Source organism: Bos taurus, chromosome 8, assembly GCF_002263795.3.
Source record: "Bos taurus isolate L1 Dominette 01449 registration number 42190680 breed Hereford chromosome 8, ARS-UCD2.0, whole genome shotgun sequence".
Classification (NCBI taxonomy): Eukaryota; Metazoa; Chordata; class Mammalia; order Artiodactyla; family Bovidae; genus Bos; species Bos taurus.
The window spans coordinates 23125143-23145567 of NC_037335.1; the positions used below are offsets into that span (position 1 = coordinate 23125143).

At 41.2% G+C, this 20425-nt stretch overlaps 2 protein-coding genes across 2 annotated transcripts; both read left to right on the plus strand.

The window, feature by feature from the left end:
* Positions 1 to 612: 612 nt before the first annotated feature.
* Positions 613 to 1337, plus strand: LOC783912 (interferon alpha-H). The gene has a single exon (XM_002689533.6). The coding sequence runs from the start codon at positions 613 to 615 to the stop codon at positions 1180 to 1182; it is 570 nt and encodes a 189-aa protein (XP_002689579.1). The 3' UTR covers positions 1183 to 1337.
* Positions 1338 to 6348: 5011 nt separating this feature from the next.
* Positions 6349 to 7034, plus strand: LOC523509 (interferon omega-1). Its single transcript, XM_002689534.6, has one exon. The coding sequence runs from the start codon at positions 6349 to 6351 to the stop codon at positions 6934 to 6936; it is 588 nt and encodes a 195-aa protein (XP_002689580.1). The 3' UTR covers positions 6937 to 7034.
* Positions 7035 to 20425: the final 13391 nt, after the last annotated feature.

Consider the following 20425-nt stretch of genomic DNA (forward strand, 5'->3'; position numbering starts at 1 on the left):
TCAATGATTTTGAGTTTTGAAAGATTTTTAAGTCTATCTATACTGTGGTATTATTATACATTTTTAAATGAATTTCATATGAATATGTAATTTGGTACATTACTATTTATATAAGTAAGTATCCTCCATTAAAAGTCATTCTTCAAACTCATTCATCAAGTTAAATAAAATTCAACAGCTTTTACATTTAATGTACACCTTTCATTTTATGGCATTGTTAACCCTAGGGTGAATACAACAAGGAAGCTTTGCACTTTCTTTTTCTATGTATAAAGATATGCATGGAGTACAAAGATGGATCCACAGCATAATCGTGTTGTTAAAATTTCATGGTCGGGGTAATAGGAAAAAAATATCTCAGAAGACTCTGTCAATAGGGGAAGGGGGGGGCAATAATGAAAACAACGTTTGTGAAATGCTGTCCTAACCCATTTGAAGAGTGCAAAATGAAAAGCAAAAACAAAAGTAGAAAGCAAAAGGGAACTTTCAGAAAATGGAAAGCATGGGCTCCTATTTAAGACACAGACCTGAAGGAAGGTCTTCAGAGAACCTAGAAAGCAGGTTCACAGAGTCACCCACCTCCCCAGGCCAGAAGTATCTGCAAGGTCCCCGATGGCCCCAGCCTGGTCCTTCCTCCTGTCCCTGCTGCTGCTCAGCTGCAATGCCATCTGCTCTCTGGGCTGCCACCTGCCTCACTCCTACAGCCTGCCCAACAGGAGGGTCCTGATGCTCCTGCGACAACTGAGGAGGGTCTCCCCTTCCTCCTGCCTGCAGGACAGAAATGACTTCGCATTCCCACAGGATGCGCTGGGTAGCAGCCAGTTGCAAAAGGCTCAAGCCATCTCTGTGCTCCACGAGGTGACCCAGCACACGTTCCAGCTCTTCAGCACAGAGGGCTCGGCTGCCACGTGGGATGAGAGCCTCCTGGACAAGCTCCACGCTGCACTGGATCAGCAGCTCACTGACCTGCAAGCCTGTCTGAGGCAGGAGGAGGGGCTGCGAGGGGCTCCCCTGCTCAAGGAGGATTCCAGCCTGGCTGTGAGGAAATACTTCCACAGACTCACTCTCTATCTGCGAGAGAAGAGACACAACCCTTGTGCCTGGGAGGTTGTCAGAGCAGAAGTCATGAGAGCCTTCTCTTCCTCAACAAACTTGCAGGAGAGATTCAGGAGAAAGGACTGACACACACCTGGTTCAACACGGAAATGACTGTCATGGACCAACAGACCACACTTCCTCCTGTGCTGCCATGTCAAGGACTCTCATTTCTGCTGTCATCCTGCCCTGAATTGATTCAATTTGTCAAAGGTTTTCAGGAATATTAAAGGATATCATGTTTTACTCTACAGGAACTACTCCCTCACAGATACTAAAGCTGATCTATCTACTTATTTATCTACATGGACATTTATCTACTTTAATATTTATTTATTTATTTATATTTACTTAAATTATTTTGTTTATATAATATTATGTATGTATACTTAAGGGAAAATACATATTTTGTATTTAGTCAGCTTATAATTTTTATTATTCATTAAATTATTACTATTAAAAAACATCCTTTGCTTTTTTCTTTAAAAAAGCAACACCGAGGTGAATGCACAACTTGATTAAAGAATTTATTTTACAAGTCCTTGACCCATTTTTTTGATATGCAGATTAGAGTGAAAAATACACTTCATTTAGCCAGGTTGTGTGTTGCCCTCAAGACCTAGATATAAACATAACTAATTCAATCATTTTTGTAACTTTGATTTTTTTTAAAAGGAAATTATATCAAATCAATAATCAGTTAATTCATATTAAAATGTTAACTATTTTTAAAATAGTACTAATTAGTAGTAGAAATGAGTATCAGTTAGGTTGAATTCTACAATAAAAGGGAGAAAATTAGAATACTGCCAGTAGAATATGGACCAAGCTGTGAGAGGATATAAATGTTAAGTACTATAGGGGTAATTAGTGAAATGTTGAATCACGCAAAGACGCCGGGATTCTTGGCCCTCGGAGGAGAAGAATTCAATCTGGGGCCAGAGATGAGGCTTGATCGCTCAGAGCTTTTGTGTAATAAAGTTTTATTAAAGTATAAAGGAGATAGAGAAAGCTTCTGACATAGGCATCAGAAGAGGGCAGAAAGAGTACCCCCCTGCTAGTCTTCAGCAGGATGTTATATAGTCACTAGCAGTCTGTTAATGAAAGAAAGGTATGTCTTAAAACTCAGAATGGCACCAGGCCCCTCACCCATAAGATGCATTTTGGGATAATCTTGGCACCAAATGGTTCATCCTGGGCCATAAAATGATTAACTTGAATATTGAAGAAGGGCAGATCACCATACAAATAGTTTCATTTACATAGATTAGGGGAACAATATCTGAGTATAACATACTGGTTTGTCAAGTAGGTTCTGAGCCAAGAGGCAGAACCAACTTGAAGACAGAGTTTGGGGTAAATGTATAGTATATTAGCATAGCTTAAGACAAACATTTCCATAAGAAAAAGGCATTGGTTATCTCTAAGTTTGAGAATAGTTAACTTCAGGTGAAACCAGATGTCATTATGGCAACACAGTATTTTAAGAGAAACCTCCTTTTAAATTTGTATAGAGAAGGAAAAAATATCGCTAGTTTGTTTCCTCCTGCCGCTTAAGAGAGAGAAAAATGTCTGACATGTGCAGGCTATTTCCTCCCTTTGGAGACCCCTGACCTTCCTGCCTGTTACCCTCTCATTAGTAAATATATCAGTGCAAATGTCCATTGGATATTGGAGTTGGAAATTTACAAGCAATTCCATTAAACATAAAGCATGGAACAGAAAAACTGATCAAATGGGAAAAGAGTATAAAATGAGAAAAGGACTTAAAATTGAGTCCTATGACCTCAACCTTAAAAGGGAGGGAGTACCACAAAGGATTCTTGGCAACTGAAAAAATACTGGCAACCTGACTGCCGGGACTTCAGTTTTTTGGGTGGGCTTACTGAGGATTCTAGCCAAGAGGACAGACTCTACTCAGCTCTGAGGAACTGCTTCAAGGTTTTAGAGGGGGTCAGTATATAAATGTGATTATGCTAAAGGGGTTACATGCCATCACTTGGTAGGTGGCTGAGAGTCAGTAGGAACAGATAAATCCATGAATGATTTTAGTGCTCTTCTACCTATGAGGAGTTGCAAAAACTGGGTTCATAACTTTTTCTCAGGAAAATTGTCTAACTCTCTGCTGGTCTGTTGTGTTAGTTTCCCAGAGCACAGAGTGCCTCTTTCCAATCTCCATCCTGAACTTCTATCAGAGCCTGCTGGAGGCCAGGAAACACAATGGGTAGTGACTTCATTCCCACTTGTTTACTTGTTGGGAACAAGATGCCAAGTGACATTTTAGCTGTCATCTCAAAGGGGAAAAGTCAGAGTTCATGTGGCTAGAAATTGATACTCTCCCTTCGTTCTTAAACTCACGAGAAAAGTCCAGAATTTAAAATACAAAGATCCCAGGGCTCAGCTCTTATAGGGCTAATAAAGTTATTTTACTATATCTCATTGAAGAAATCACTCATAAAATCTTAGATTTACCACCTCATGGCTTGCGGGACCTAATTTTTCATACCAGGGACTGAATCCAGGTCACAGTGAGAAGGGCCAGATCCTGACCTGTAGGAAAGTCCCTCATTTATTTTTATTTTTCAATTAGCAGAAACATCTGTTCCCCTCTAACTACTTAATAGCAATTTTGTCTATTTTGATTAGACCTTAAAGAGATTTCTCTAGACTTAAGACCACCTCCCTTATTGCCCTACAAAGCCATTTAGCATTTGCAAGGGATTTAAGGGCTTTTGTCATCTCATTCTCCTCCTCCAATTTATTTTGTTGGTTTCCCAGTATCATGTTCATTTGAACCCTTCACTCTTTTTAATGGGCTTGTTCAGACAAATCATTGTAAAGCTCCTTAGGTGTACCTTTGTATTTGGTACATTGGGAATAGTTCAGTGCTCCAGATTGATATTTCTCTCCAGTTGTATAAATGCTGTGATCCAAATAGGGTTAATGAGAGAACTGAGTTAATATTTTAAAGAGCTTAAAATGGAAAGTCCATTAGTAGCAAACAAAATCCAGTTATTACTTTTCAATATTATGATTACTATTACCCAGATTAACAAAAGGATCTTTGGAATTATCTGATTCCCTTTTATTTAATTCTAGCTTTCACAAAGCATCTTCTCATTGTTGAGTGGATTTATCACGAGGACAGATGCTCAGCAAGGCTGGTCTCCACGATTCTGCCACAGAGAGTTAGTGTTATACCAACTGAGGTTCCGCTTATCAGTTTCATATGAGCTGATGGGTGTGACTTCTTCCTTCTCTCCTAAAACTGATCTTACATGGATTAAATGAAAGAAAAATGAGGTAACTAATCCTGCAAAGCAAAGGGCAGTCAACTGACCCAGAACTTTTCCTTCATTGAGTTTCTGGCAGACGCAGCTGTGTCCCAGCCTTTCTGTTGTTCACACTGGCCTCATCCTTCCCCTCTGCCTCAGCGTGTCCCCAGCTGTGCTGCACTGAAGTTTGCTAACTCAGAAAACGTCATCGTGTCAGGGGAAAGCCACTTCCCTTTTTTCATATTCATGACGTTCAGATTTACATTTGTTTTCTTTTTGTCTACATTTGTTTTCTCATCTCGAATTTTACTTTCTAGGAAAGTTGCAAAGAAAAACAAAAAAATCTAAAGTCTTGAAAATGATAGAGATACAGCCCCTCTGGCTTTCTTTACTTCCTTTTATTGTTCTCACCTCATCATGAATTAGGACTAGAGCAGGAGCAGTGAGACTAATCTTGTCCAGTATGTCAATATAAATTAAAACAACTTCAACTGAAGAATCACGCACAAGCAAAGAAAGAAGGCTATTTCCCCCCGACTGAGTAGTGTGAGTCTCACTGCCCTGCATTCTCAGAGGAAGACAGAGACAGAGGTACAAAGCCCAGTGGAATCAATTGACTGAATGAACAACTGAAGCTCATGAGGTTCTGTGACATGAACTTCTGATGAGAGACAGCAACACCGCTGAATCTCATTCCGCCAACCCAGAAACTCTGAACATCACACGTGTTCAAAAAATTAAGAGAGTTGAATGATAAATCTATACTATACAGATAAATCTATACTATAAATAAAAATTATCTCTCTACTAAAGGTAAAACAATTGTAGTTGGATAATTCCTCTCTCTACTTGCACAAACACACCTTACTCTCAGCATGTGAGCAATACTGACACTTAGGACACTTGGGGATATGGGTCAGGAGAAGAGGGATCACCACTGGGAACTCGGGTCCTTCACACAAACATTCCAGAGGAGAAGGTGGGGGTTTAGGAAGACAATCTATTTTCCCAACAAGTAAACAAGCCCTCCACAGAAAGATTTTTCACGTTCTCAGGCTGTGGTGAGCCTGTCTGCAGGGAGGGAACCCAGCAGGTGAGCAAGGGGACTCAGTCACTCCAGAGGACAGGGGGTGGCTCCATGTGATCTCTCCCATGTGAGTGATGTACACCTGGGGAAATACAATTATCCTGGAATTAGAGTCTCCTTACCATGTTCCCTGAGAAGAACCAGGATTCTGGTGGGGTACTGGCCCAGCCAGTGAAGGACAATACGTCTCCAGCATGAAAATGGTGGAAAGAAAGCGTGATGTCTGTAATAGTCCTGACTTCGTGGTTCCCTGAAGCACAACCACGTGGACCTGCAGGAATGTGTTCTAGAAGGAAGAGAAACATGGGAGGAGCTCATGGACTCACAATAATCAGAATCTTCTCTAAATCGAACACTGAAGATAAACCATCATTTATTTCAAAGAGCTTAATTACCAGAGTGAACTGGTAAATACTTTATAAACACAGAAACATAGAGATGAGGGAGCCTGGCTTCCTATGTAAAGTAAGAGGGAAAAGTGGAGCCTAAGATCAAGGCTACAGATGAGTTCATGAACAAGAGCAGAGCAACATTTATGCATAAGACACAAAAAGCAATAATGTGTGTAATTACAAATATACATCGCTCCTGAGTTAAGTAAAAGACCTTTCTCATTTGATTGATAAATATCCATTTGGATGGGTACATTTTAAGTTATTGGGAAATAGATAAAATTAATAGTTTAGACTGATGACAATTTCTTTGACCATATTCAGAATAAATACAGGAAAATCAAAAAAGGAACTAAAAGTGTATAGAAATGACTAGAAAATAAAAACTACCATGTTCCCTATTTAATGGCCTTGCTTAGAAAGAGTGGCATCAGAGAACCTACCTCAAGGTTCCTCCAGACGCCGTCCCAGCCAGCCCAGCAGCAGCCTCATCTTCCCCATGGCCTTCGTGCTCTCTCTACTGATGGCCCTGGTGCTGGTCAGCTACAGCCCGGGAGGATCCCTGGGCTGTGACCTGTCTCAGAACCACATGCTGGTTGGCAGGCAGAACCTCAGGCTCCTGGGCCAAATGAGGAGACTGTCCTCTCGCTTCTGTCTGCAGGACAGAAAAGACTTCGCTTTCCCCCAGGAGACGGTGGAGGGCAGCCAGCTCCAGGAGGCCCAGGCCATCTCTGTGCTCCATGAGATGCTCCAGCAGAGCTTCAACCTCTTCCACACAGAGCGCTCCTCTGCTGCCTGGGACACCACCCTGCTGGAGCAGCTCTGCACTGGACTCCATCAGCAGCTGGACGATCTGGATGCCTGCCTGGGGCAGGTGATGGAAGAGGAAGACTCTGCCCTGGGAAGGACGGGCCCCACACTGGCTGTGAAGGGGTACTTCCAGGGAATCCATGTCTACCTGCAAGAGAAGGAATACAGCGACTGCGCCTGGGAAATCGTCAGAGTGGAGATGATGAGAGCCCTCTCGTCATCAACCAGCTTGCAAGAAAGGTTAAGAAAGATGGGTGGAGATCTGAACTCACCTTGAAATGACTCTCACTGACTAAGATGTCACATCAGCCTTGCACATTCACCTGTGGTCATTTCAGAAGTTTCTGATTTCTGCTTTAGCCACAAAATTTACCGAATTACTTAAGCATATATTTTGTAGTATTAAGCAAGGATGTTAAAAACTTAGCTCTAGGGTCATCATTCCTTAAGTGATTATTTCCCTGATTTATTTATTATTTATTTATATTTGTTCTTGTCATATTTATATTTTCATATAAGGATGTTTGCCTTCACATTGTATTAAGATTTAGGAAATATGTTCAGCTTTCCATTTCATTAACTATGATTTTTTATTTATTAAATTCTTATCAAACTCTTTTAGTTTTCTTTTTTTGTGTGTGAGATCAAATTTATTCTGCTCTCTTTTAGTGAATGGCATTTCCAAACATATTTTTACTGAATGATTGAATACACACAAAAATGAACTAATCCAGCAATGAGTATTTAAGTAGAAAATCCTGTGTTTTGAGCAAAGAAATCTCCACAGGTGACACTGCCTCACTGGAAACATATTTGTGCAGTGGTCTCTGTGTAGAAATCCAGACCCTTAGTCTGTTTATTCTTAACACCTAAATTCAATCTTCAGTATTCTAAACAAAAGTGAGTAATTGATGGTAACACTTATCTACTCATTCATTCATTCAGTTCATGTCACATGTATTAATTGAGTATCAAAGTGGCAGATTGTGGAATTGCCTTTAAGAAACACTGGTAAATAAATCTAATTCAGTACCTTCTACGTTGAAACTTTCAGTCTCATAGAGAACGATACATAAAAATAATGTATTTTTAAAAATTTTCAATTATATTAAAAAATACAAAAAGAAGTAATGGAAAACTGGGTTCTCACATCAGAAGATACTTACAGGTAATTTTTACAGGTAATTTTCAGGGAAAAAAGAGGGATACCTTTTCTATGGTACCTGGGAGGTATGTAATTGTAGAAGCCTGATTGGCTTTTGGCCAAGTGGGTCTACAATAAACAAACGCCACAGGTAAAAGTACTGATTTGAAATTCTTTATTGTGTGTCTCGGAGAGGGAAATGGCAACCCACTCCAGTGTTCTTGCCTAGAGAATCCCAGGGACAGAGGAGCCTGGTGGGCTGCCGTCTATGGGGTCACACAGTTGGACACAACTGAAGAGACTTAGCAGCAGCAGCAGCAGCATTGTGTGTCTGGTAATAAGGAAATGGGGATGGATGTGGTCGCTTATAAACAGAATAGACAATGAGAAGAGGCCCCTCAGTATTTAAGGGTCAGGCAGATGCGAGTCTGCAACAGGCACTGAGGTAGGGGGCAGTGCAGTGAGAAGGACACAAGGATGAACAGGGGAGAGACTATTGAAGGAAAGGAGTGTGTTTCAAAGACACGGTGGGACTTGCAGGGTGAGTGAGGACTGACCTGTCCCAGAGGACCTGAAACATACGCCACCAGTGACCGTAGCAGGATCTTGTTTATTAGAATTAATGGGGCAGAAACCAGATGCGAGTAAGTGAAGAAGGGGAATTAAGGGTACTGTGTACAGACAACGATTTTGCAAACTTGTTTGTGAAGCAGAGGAGAGAAATAGGTGGAACTTTGAGGAAAGTGTAGCTTACTATCTCTGTGCATATCTTGTTCTGTTTTTGCAATATGTTTTCTGAGAATTATTTTGAAGAATGTAGGAAATGACAGAAACATGATTATTTTAAATATTTTACTATTTTAAATCATTATTTGGCTAAAATAGCAATTTCTCATTTTTGTAAATAATATTACTTTGTGGTGGACTTGTCAGAGTGGAAAGACAGAGAAGTGCATGCAATGATGAACAATTCATTATTTCCCTCAAGAATCATTATGCTAAATTTGTGCCTTATTCAACTCATAGTTTTAGTTCAATCATCAACATATTGCTTTTGTGACTTGACATATGATAAGTTTTTTTAGTACTGTACAGAGGATAAATGTATTTTTTCAGTTTTCCTATTCTAAAATCCATATTAATAACATAAATAGACATCTGATGGGTATCAAGGTCATGTGTAATCGTGGCACTTCACACATAAAGTAAAGATGTCTGCCAAATATTAAAAGATATAGTATCAAGTGACAATGTACGTTGTGCTGAAATGTAAAGCATTTTGGCACAAAAAGATTATACATTTTCATGCAGTTTAATTTGGCAGGATGCTATTTTAAACCAAATGGTAAAAGTTAATAAAGCTCTACTAAAACCCTCCATAAACCCATCTAGAAATAAAACAGCTTGTTCAGGGAATTCCCTGGCGGTCCAGTAGCTTAGACTCCGAGCTCCCAGTGCAGGGGGCCCGGGTTTCATCCTCGTCAGGGAACTAGGTCCCACAAGCGAAACTAAAGATCACACTGCAAGGATGTTGGAAGACCGTGCATGCAGTAACTAAGACCCACCACAGCCAAATAAATAAATAAACAAAACAAAAACAAAACAGCTTACTCATAGGAGGACTACCATTTTGCTTACAACAAATGAAACACAGTGAGTTTGAAAGTATGTTGCACGCATGCTTCAGTTCAGTTCAGTTCAGTCGCTCAGTCGTGTCTGATTCTTTGTGACCCCATGAATTGCAGCACACCAGCCCTCCCTGTCCATCACCAACTCCCGGAGTTCACTCAAACTCACGTCCATCGAGTCGGTGATGCCACCCAGCCATCTCATCCTCTGTCATCCCCTTCTCCTCCTGCCCCCAATCCCTCCTAGCATCAGTCTTTAAAAGCAGTCAACTCTTCGCATGAGGTGGCCAGAGTACTGGAGTTCCAGCTTCAGCATCAGTCCTTCCAAAGAACACCCAGGACTGATCTCCTTTAGAATGGACTGGTTGGATCTCCTTGCAGTCCAAGGGACTCTCAAGAGTCTTCTCCAACACCACAGTTCAAAAACATCAGTTCTTCGGGTGCTCAGCTTTCTTCCACAGTCCAACTCTCACATCCATACATAACCACTGGAAAAACCATAGCCTTGACTAGATGGACCTTTGTTGGCAAAGTAATGTCTCTGCTTTTGAATATGCTATCTAGGTTGGTCATAACTTTCCTTCCAAGGAGTAAGCGTCTTTTAATTTCATGGCTGCAGTCACCATCTGCAGTGATTTTGGAGCCCCCAAAAGTAAAGTCTGACACTGTTTCCACTGTTTCCCCATCTATTTCCCATGAAGTGATGGGACCAGATGCCATGATCTTAGTTTTCTGAATATTGAGCTTTAAGCCAACTTTTTCACTCTCCTCTTTCACTTTTATCAAGAGGCTTTTTAGTTCCTCTTTACTCTCTGCCATAAGGGTGGTGTCATCTGCATACCTGAGGTTATTGAGATTTCTCCCGGCAATCTTGATTCCAGCTTGTGCTTCTTCCAGCCCAGTGTTTCTCATGATGTACTCTGCAGGGTGACAATATACAGTCTTGATGTACTCCTTTTCCTATTTGGAACCAGTCTGTTATTCCATGTCCAGTTCTAACCATTGCTTCCTGACCTGCATACAGGTTTAGTGGTGTTCAACTCTTGCTTGAATTCTTTGTGACCTCTTGGATTTACCCACCATGCTCCTCTGTCCATGGGATTATCCCACCAAGAATACTGCAGTGTGTTACCATTTCCTCCTCCAAGGAATCTTCCCAATCCAGGAACTAAACCCCTGTTTCCTGTGGCTCCTACATTGTCAGGTGGATTCTTTACCACTGAGCCACCTGGGAAGCCCTGAAAGTACGTTAATAAATGTAAAATGCTTGGGATAGATATGCACGCACTTTCTGAACTTGAAAATATATGGACAAACAGGAATTAGAAATCGGAAATGCAGGAATAACTGGATGAAAGTATCAATTATTTTGGGCTATAAGCATATTTTTAAAGTTAGATTATAGACATCCTGATTTCAACTTTGAAATTTAGATATGAATATAAAAATCTAAACTAAGTGCATTCACATTTTGAGTATTTAACAAAGGAACTTTATTTTCATGTAAATACATCTGATATGCAAAAAGCAGCCACTGACTTGGCTCTTACGTATTTTAATGATTTAAGTTCTGCAGAAATTTATTTTAAGTAGTTTTAAGCAAGATGTACAGCTTCTTTGGTGGTCAGGTGGTAAAGAATCTCCCTGCAATATGGGAGACCTGGGTTCAATCCCTGGGTTGGGAATATTCTCTAAAGAAGGGAATAGCAATCCATTCCAATATTCTTGCCTGGAGAATTCCATGGGCAGAAGAGCCTGGCAAACTACAATCCGTGGTCTCACAAAGAGTCAGACATGACTGGGCGACTAACACACACACACACCCACACACACACAAACACACGCAAGCAAGATGCAACATCAGTAATTTGTAATATAAAATCAGTTTTGTGTTTCGATCTTCTCAAGTGACTCATAAATTTGGTTTAGTGCAATCTTAAGCAAAATCAGAAGTGGCCTTGAAAATTTTATAGAAAATACTAGTCACAGTGGGATGCTGCAAAAGGAATTCCAGCGAGCTGAAGTTAATTAAAAATTCTTTAAAACCACAAAAAATGTCAAAATAGTGATTCTTAATAATGAAAACAAGATAATTAAAGAAGCATATTTTGAAAACTGACTAGTTTCCTTTTATTTGAATGAAGAAAAATTATAATGAATTCTGGTTTGGGTATAAATAAAACGTAAATTTTAAAAGGTGCTGTGAATTTTAATATTAATAATTGATACTGTATAATAATTATTCAGCTATTAATAAATAATAGCTTCAATATTTAAAATTTTAATGTTAATTAATAGTATTTTAAATAATAGTTTCAATATTTCAAATGGTGCTGTGAATTTTAATGTTAATAGTTTATAATAATTACATGGTTATTAATAATGATATTTTCAATAAGTTTCAATATTTCTCCACCAATTTAAAACTGTAGGAAAAATAAACCATTAAAAATCATAAAAGGAAACATATAGAAACAAAGCTTACCTTTTGCCTCAGGCTCCAGTAAGTTTGAGCCGCGCATCAGCCGTGTCTCTAAATCATTCCACTCGCAGGACTGGGGGATCCCATTACTTGGTAGATACCTGTCCAGATTGTAGATGCCTTTCCCCTTTCCCTGAATTAGTCTTTTCCCCCAGAAACAACCTTGAATCTGAAAACATACCACGACATGCTCTGATTTCAAGCCATCAATCGCAGCATTAACAGGCACGGTGTAAACCGCTCTGGCTAAAATCTTTTCCCAAGAAGGGGAGGATGAACGCAAGAACAGGTGCAGAAATCAAAGGCTCTGAGCGAAGCCGCGGCAAAGCTGCCCTGGGCAGTAGGGCCCGAAAAGGAAATTTCCTCACGGCTCCGTCGGCCCCACGCGCTCCCTGGGCCCCGGCGGCGCCTCGCCCAGGGGCGAGGCTCCTGCTGACTGGGACCCCTGGGTTCTCCCGGTGGATCCCGCGCTAGAGTTCGTGGCGCTGAACCTGGAGGCGGGTCCCGCTGGGTGGGCGGTGCTGTCGGTGCGTTACGGCGAATTCGGGTGCCCCCTCCCGGCCGCTGGGGCGCAGCCAAAGGAGCTTTGGGCTCACTTGAACCGCAGCAGCGCGTGCCATTTCTCCGTGGTCCGCTGAATCACTGAGCTGAATGGCACGATCTATTTGCTAATGGTGCTAGGGATACCTTGCTTCAGCCTCTCCTAGGCTCAAAGCCAGGCTCAAAGCTGTGAAAAGCAGGAAATCCTCAGTTTTGAGATATGAGATCAATCACGCAAGCATGACAGGACTGGCTTTCATTTTCTTTTTTTTCACTACAACGTAGGAGATATCAACATCTAGAAGACACAAGCCACCAGTTTCTATCGTTGGATTCTCAATCTGTTCCAGATCTTAAACCTGTTCCACTCAGAAAACTACAGTATAGTTTGGAGTAAGACCTGCTTGTTAAATTACTCTCTAGCCAGTCTGGAGCTGGAGCAGAAGATGAAAATAGACAATCTTCTAGCTTGTCCTTACTTGGGAAAGTTGTCCCAAAAGTGCCTCCAAGGACTCAGCAGCTATTTAGAAGAGGAGGACTATAGCTGCCTTGCCTTGGAGATTGTCCAAAGGATGAGTGAAGTGTGCTTTCCTCAATGAATAAATTTCACAGGAAATTCAGAAAATAATAAAATTATTTTCATAATTCTCTAATCAATTATGTTAATACTACTGTTCGTCAAATCCAAGCAAGCAATCTGCATTGTATTTTCTGTATCAGCTATGAAAAATCTGAAATTCAAGGCTTTATATTTAAAATACATAGGGTTTCCAAAAAAGAAAGTTTCAGAAATGTAAATGACTTATGCTTTTTTTTTTAAACCTATGCTTTTTTAAATAACCTGGTTATAATAAATCATTTATCTTTTTTGTTTTTTTGGAAGGTATATGCTGTCTCTTGTGTCAACTTTAAAACTATTCATGTCCTAAAAACTGAGAGTTATGTTTTATTCAATGGGAATTTTTAGGACTTAAAGCCTGGGAGACATCTTAAGTCATCCTGAGAGGACTGCCCCGAGGAGGCATGGGGAAGACCCAGGTTACCTAGAAGTTTTGCAACAAAGGGAAGGTAGTCTGAACATCAAGATTATCGAGAACTAAAATTAGATATGCCAAGTAAAGGAATTCAGCAGTTTTCTATGTATGGAAGATGCAAGAGTCTGGGCTGACTGGAATCATTCCTTTGCTATGCACCTTAGCTGTCTGGGGCCAATTTCTTGTGTTTACACATCCTGATCTTCTTTTCCTCAGGGCTCACTGTAGGGAGTGGCTACAGTATGAGGGCTGCTAGATGGCGTGTGTTCTCCTTCCGGAGTTCCCTCAGGGCTCACTAGCTCATGGGAAGGGCTGCAATCACTGATGATTGTAACATTCTTCTTTACTAATATGGCAAGAAATATTCTATTTCTTACTAAAAGCTGAGATGTAACTTTTCATGGCAAACTTTCTTCATTATTTTGTTACAGACTTCGGTCTGTTAAGGTAATTAATATTAGCTGCTCAAACAGAAAAACATTATAACTGCATTTTGAACACAATAGAGGTTTATCTTCCATCCGTGTTAACACGGATGTGTTAACAGGATGGTAACAGGAGTGTAAACATTCCTGATCAGATGGTTCTCTTCCAAACAGTGAATCAGGGACACTTCTATACAATGCTCTTGCTATCAACAATATGTGATTTTAAATGTCTCTGTGGTGCTTGGGTTTATTCCTCTCCGTTGTAAAGGGGAAAAGCCTGATGGAGTACGTGGCTGTGTTTTCAAGGGCCAGACCTGTGCAAGGAAAACATGACTTCCAACCATGTTCAACTGGCAAGAATTCATTCACATGACCATTCCTCACTGTAAAGAGACTAGGAACGGGAGTCATTTTGTGGCTGGTGGGAAGAAGATTCAAGCTTCCTAAAGAAGAACCCTGTTCATTTTTAAACTATGTGCACTAATGCTGTTTTTAGAAGAAAGAGCTAATTTTCTTGCTGGTGTACATTTTAGCCAAGAAATTCTGACTGCAGATCTGATTCCACAAATTAAAACCAGTCAAGGAATGTGAGAATGAGAGAAGAATGCACAGGCGTTTACAACATTGTTGGCCCTGTGGGTTCCCAAGGGCATAGGTTAAAGTTGAAACACACCTGCTTCTGGGTTGGGAGTATGTGTGTGCATGTGCTTAGTCACTCGGTCATATCCAACTCTTAGGTGGGGTCCTTACAAATCAGTCTCTGCTGGCTTGTAGCCATGCTGATTATCCTACAGCTCTTCCATACCATTCTACCTCTCAGCAAGGCCCTGGCAGAATGCTTCTGGCCTATTATTAATTACTTGTAAGCTGTAGGCTAAGATCTTATCCATTCATCTGTGCTCCCCGGGCAATGTATAGGGTAGAAGGGGTTAGTCAGGATGGACTACCTTGAGTTTCAATCTTGACTTCATCACTTGGTAACTGTTGCCCCAGACAAATTACGTACTATTTCTAAAGCTTTTTGTCTTTATTGGAAAGTGTACATAATAAAAATGATACATCTACATTATAGAAGTGTTGCCGTACACTTTACAATCAGATGAATTTACAGTAAGATGAAAAATGAAAGTAGAAATCCGAACCCTTCAGGAGCTCTGCAATGTTGCTGTCACCAGTGTCCCTGCTTTAGTTTTCCACAGGATGGAAGCTTTAGGAACTGGACAAGGTAGATGGTAATTGTTGCCAGTATTTTTATCCTCAGGGTTCTGTGTACTTTGGTTTCTAAAATTCATCTGTCTCTGAGCCCATCAAACAGGACCAGTAGAACCTTAGAGACAATCAGACATGAGTAGGAAATTGTTACTGATGAGAAAATACAGACTCAACTTCAGTAATTTTCCTTACAGCTCAAATGGTTGGAAATAGTACTCAGAATTGAATCCAAGTCTTTCTGACTTCAAATCCAGCATCTTGCCGCTTGATCTGCTGCCCTTCTATGGTGGGAAACACAAGCAAGTCTACTATACTGTAGATGATGTGGACAACAGCTTTCAACACAGGCATTTTGTTAATGTGACTGCAGCCTTGGAGTCCAGATGAGGACAGATATTATAACTGGGAAGAATTAATTTTAAATTTGCACTGGATCTGCTTCTGTGACTTTAACCCATTTTTGTTATTATAAACATCCATAATGGCCTGCCTCAGGGAGATAACCTGACCCCACCCATCTGTGAAGGACTGACTGTAAGGAAGTAAAACTAACACATTCCCCTGCCTGGGGCTTGTTATTCTAGGGGACATTTGCAAGTCTGCAGAGTTAAAAGTCTTTTTACTCTGTTTCTTCCCGTGCATCTCTGTTCCATAAAAGAACCTGGCATCTAGGCCCTAAACAAGATGTTTATTTTGAGGCGCTAGCCTCCCATCTTCTCTGGCTGCCGGCTCCCCAATTTAAGTCTCTTCCTTGCCTCAACACTTCCTCCCTCGGATTCGCTGGCCTGTTGTGTGGTGAGCAGAGCAAGCATGGACTCGGTAACAATATGAAATTTAGACCTACCGAAGATCCTTGACAAGGGTGTTGTTGTGCCTGATTCTTCCAGCTTAATAGCCCTCATGAATGGGACTCAGGCATGACAAAATGAAAGCCTAGTTATGTTTCTCCCCTTGATATCACTGAGTAGGTGAAAGGTTTCATCATCCTACCATCTTCCAAGCTAGAAGTATCACTGCCATCCCCCTCAGTACCCTTCAGATGCAACAGGTCACCATATCCCAGGAAACAGGTCACCACATTCCAGAAGCAGAAATCTGCTCAAATCCTGACACAAATCTGAATTCTGGGTCAGCAGAACTATGGAAGAAAGGGCGGATTGCTCACTCATCATACTCCTATCTTTTCCGCCTCAGAGTTCTACAAAGGGACAGGAACTCAGCCTGGGCTAGGCTAAGATGGTCATCTCAGGAGAGGGCTGTGGGGCAACCTCTTGGGGAAGGAATGTCAGCAGGTATAGTCAGGTCCAACTTCCTTGAAAGGGGCCTGGAAACAGCTCAAAGAGATGGAGCTGATACCTGGCTTTCTGTAGTCCAGAGATTTGGAATGATTACAGGAAGGTTGTTGAATTTGGCTGGAAAAATTACATTTCTAGCCTCATCATGAGCTACTTATATCACTGTGTATTTTTTTTTTTCCACAGTGAATTTCCTTTTGTCTCTTAAAACTGTGGTGCTTGTCATCATGACATAGGTCCTGTGAGCCTACGGAGAGAAAAAAATATCCAGTGAGCATATGCTTTCAAGGAATTCTTTCTAAGAAAGAAATTATCAGACTTCCCTAGTGGTACAGTGGTTAAGAATTCACCTCCCAGTGCAGGGGATATGGACTGGATCCCTGGTCTGGAAGATCCCACAAGCCCTGAGGCAACTAAGCCTGTGTCCCATAACTATTGAGCCCATGCTCTACAGCCCATGAGTCACAAGAGAAGCCACCACAGTGAGAAACTTCCTTATCACAACAAAGAATAGTATCCCTTGCTGCAATTAGATAAAGTCCAAGCACAGCAATATGACACAGAGCAGCCAAAATATTAATTAAAAAATTTAAAAATTGTATGTTTAAAAAGAAAGAAATTATTAATGTGCAGAACTTGCAGGTAATTGATCATAGAGGTGGGTGAGTAAATTTGCATTACAGAATTCAAGGATCCTTTGAGAAAGCAAAAAACAAAAACCCAATGCCTTCCTCCCAAGAGTCAGTTATTACAGCTTGTCTTTACATGGTGCTAGACACAATGTAAGTCAGCTCAGGGATAACATTCACAAATAATTTGTTAATTAAATATGTGTCTCTTTTTGGGTTTAAATTATACACATATGCCAGTTATATGTGTAAACCTACTTTGGAGTAAGATGAATATGTGCATCCAAAAGCCTACTTTTCGCATTACTAGGATCACTACTATGAATAAGAATATTTTTTGTTTTATTTCTACATTTGTTTCATTTGTTTTTTTTTTGCTTTTAAATTAGTAGGACATCAAAATGTTCTTTGATTTCTAATTTCCTGCCTTCTTCCCAGCTGAAGTTCGAGACCAATATGGCCAGTCTCTAAGCCAGTAATTGACTACATCCCACCAGAGATCAGATCAGTTGCTCAGTCATGTCTGACTCTTTGCGACCCCATGAATCGCAGCATGCCAGGCCTACCTGTCCATCACCAGCTCCCAGAGTTCACTCAGACTCACATCCATCGAGTCAGTGATGCCATCCAGCCATCTCATCCTCTGTTGTCCCCTTCTCCTCCTGCCCCCAATCCCTCCCAGCATCAGAGTCTTTTCCAATGAGTCAACTCTTCACATGAGGTGGCCAAAGTACTGGAGTTTCAGCTTTAGAATCATTCCTTCCAAAGAAATCCCAGGGCTCATCTCCTTCAGAATGGACTGGTTGGATCTCCTTGCAGTCCAAGGGACTCTCAAGAGTCTTCTCCAACACCACAGTTCAAAAGCATCAATTCTTTGGCGCTCAGCTTTCTTCACAGTCCAACTCTCACATCCATACATGACCACAGGAAAAACCATAGCCTTGACTAGATGGACCTTTGTTGGCAAAGTAATGTCTCTGCTTTTGAATATGCTATCTAGGTTGGTCATAACTTTCCTTCCAAGGAGTAAGCGTCTTTTAATTTCATGGCTGCCGTCACCATCTGTAGTGATTTTGGAGCCCAGAAACATAAAGTCTGACACTGTTTCCACTGTTTCCCCATCTATTTCCCATGAAGTGGTGGGACCGGATGCCATGATCTTCATTTTCTGAATGTTGAGCTTTAAGCCAACTTTTTCACTCTCCACTTTCATTTTCATCAAGAGGCTTTTGAGTTCCTCTTCACTTTCTGCCTAAGGGTGGTGTTATCTGCATATCTGAGGTTATTGATATTTCTCCTGGCAATCTTGACTCCAGCTTGTGTTTCTTAAAACACAAGTCCAGTGTTTCTCATGATGTACTCTGCATAGAAGTTAAATAAACAGGGTGACAATATACAGCCTTGACATATTCCTTTTCCTATTTGGAACCAGTCTGTTGTTCCATGTCCAGTTCTAACTGTTGCTTCCTGACCTGCATACAAATTTCTCAAGAGGCAGATCAGGTGGTCTGGGATTCCCATCTCTTTCAGAATTTTCCACAGTTTATTGTGATCCACACAGTCAAAGGCTTTGGCATAGTCAATAAAGCAGAAATAGGTGTTTTTCTGGAACTCTCTTGCTTTTTCCATGATCCAGAGGATGTTGGCAATTTGATCTCTGGTTCCTTTGCCTTTTCTAAAACCAGCTTGAGCATCAGGAATTTCACGGTTCACATATTGCTGAAGCCTGGCTTGGAGAATTTTGAGCATTACTTTACTAGCGTGTGAGATGAGTGCTATTGTACAGTAGTTTGAGCATTCTTTGGCATTGCCTTTCTTTGGGATTGGAATGAAAACTGAGCTTTTCCAGTCCTGTGGCCACTGCTGAGTTTTCCTAATTTGCTGGCATATTGAGTGCAGCACTTTCACAGCATCATCCCATAGGTGGCAGTAAAACTCCAATTTCATATCTTTTGTTCAGGAATGTATTACTCACTAGTCAAGTAAGACTCCAAAGCTGAGGGCCTGGAGCACAGGGAGGAGGTTTGCCTAAATCTTCCTCTCCCTGCTTTAGCTTGCTCCAGTTCAATGCTGGATAATGGATCCGTAAAGATAGGCCATGAAAGGCTCCCAGGAACAGATGGAGAGCATGGTGCCCTGCCCTTATGCTCTCCCTCAGACCTAACTTGATCCACCTGCTTTCTTGGTTAAAGCTTCAGGGTAGCCATCAAAAAAGAGTAGTTTATGTGACACTCTGGTAGATCTTCTAGTTGTTTCCTTAACTGTATTCGTGCCTGGATGCAGATTCAGTATGTCTTGAAAAACAGGTCAGAAGCTGTAATCATTAATGATAGACGACAGTATCATCAGCATTCAAAAAGATTTTGATTCCCAGGATGAGATGAGAACTGTCTTCAGAGCAAGTTTACAAGCTAGATAAGAATACCAGACTCCTTGCTATATCCTCATATGCTTCACCTTACAATGAGAATTGTTTAAGTTGATTATGCCCTTACTGACCACAGGACTCCAAAAAATTTTCCAGTCATCACATTTGAAATACATGGCAGTAATTTTGCCTACTGCATTCAACTTACCATCATGACTTACTACTGCTAAGTCACTTCAGTCGTGTCCAACTCTGTGCGACCCCATAGACGGCAGCCCAGCAGGCTCCCCCTTCCCTGGGATTCTCCAGGAAAGAACACTGGAGTGGGTTGCCCTTTCCTTCTCCAAAGCATGAAAGTGAAAACTGAAAGGGAAGTCATTCAGTCGTGCCCGACCCTCTGCGACACCATGGACTGCAGCCTTCCAGGCTCTTCCATCCATTGGATTTTCCAGGCAAGAGTACTGGAGTGGGGTGCCATTGCCTTCTACGACCATCATGCTAAGCACATTGAAAATTAACATGCTTTTGAACTGTGGTGTTGGAGAAGACTCTTGAAAGTCCCTTGGACTGCAAGGAGATCCAACCAGTCCATTCTGAAGGAGATCAGCCCTGGGATTACTTTGGAAGGAATGATTCTAAAGCTGAAACTCCAGTACTTTGGCCACTTCATGCGAAGAGTTGACTCATTGGAAAAGACTCTGATGCTGGGAGGGATTGGGGGCAAGAGGAGAAGGGGACGACAGAGGATGAGATGGCTGGATGGCATCACTAACTCGATGGACGTGAGTCTGAGTGAACTCCGGGAGTTGGTGATGGACAGGGAGGCCTGGCATGCTGCGATTCATGGGGTCGCAAAGAGTCAGACATGACTGAACGACTGATCTGATCTGATTTTCTTAAATAAACCGTCAATTTATTTTCACTAATCTTTTAGAACCTCTTGTCTGTTTATACTTGAACATAAATTCATGTGATATCTATTCCTATCATGTCTCCTATGAACACT

Excerpts from the sequence above, each read along its gene's own strand:
- LOC783912 (XM_002689533.6), top strand. The coding sequence starts at position 613 with ATGGCCCCAGCCTGGTCCTTCCTCCTGTCCCTGCTGCTGCTCAGCTGC.
- LOC523509 (XM_002689534.6), top strand. The coding sequence starts at position 6,349 with ATGGCCTTCGTGCTCTCTCTACTGATGGCCCTGGTGCTGGTCAGCTAC.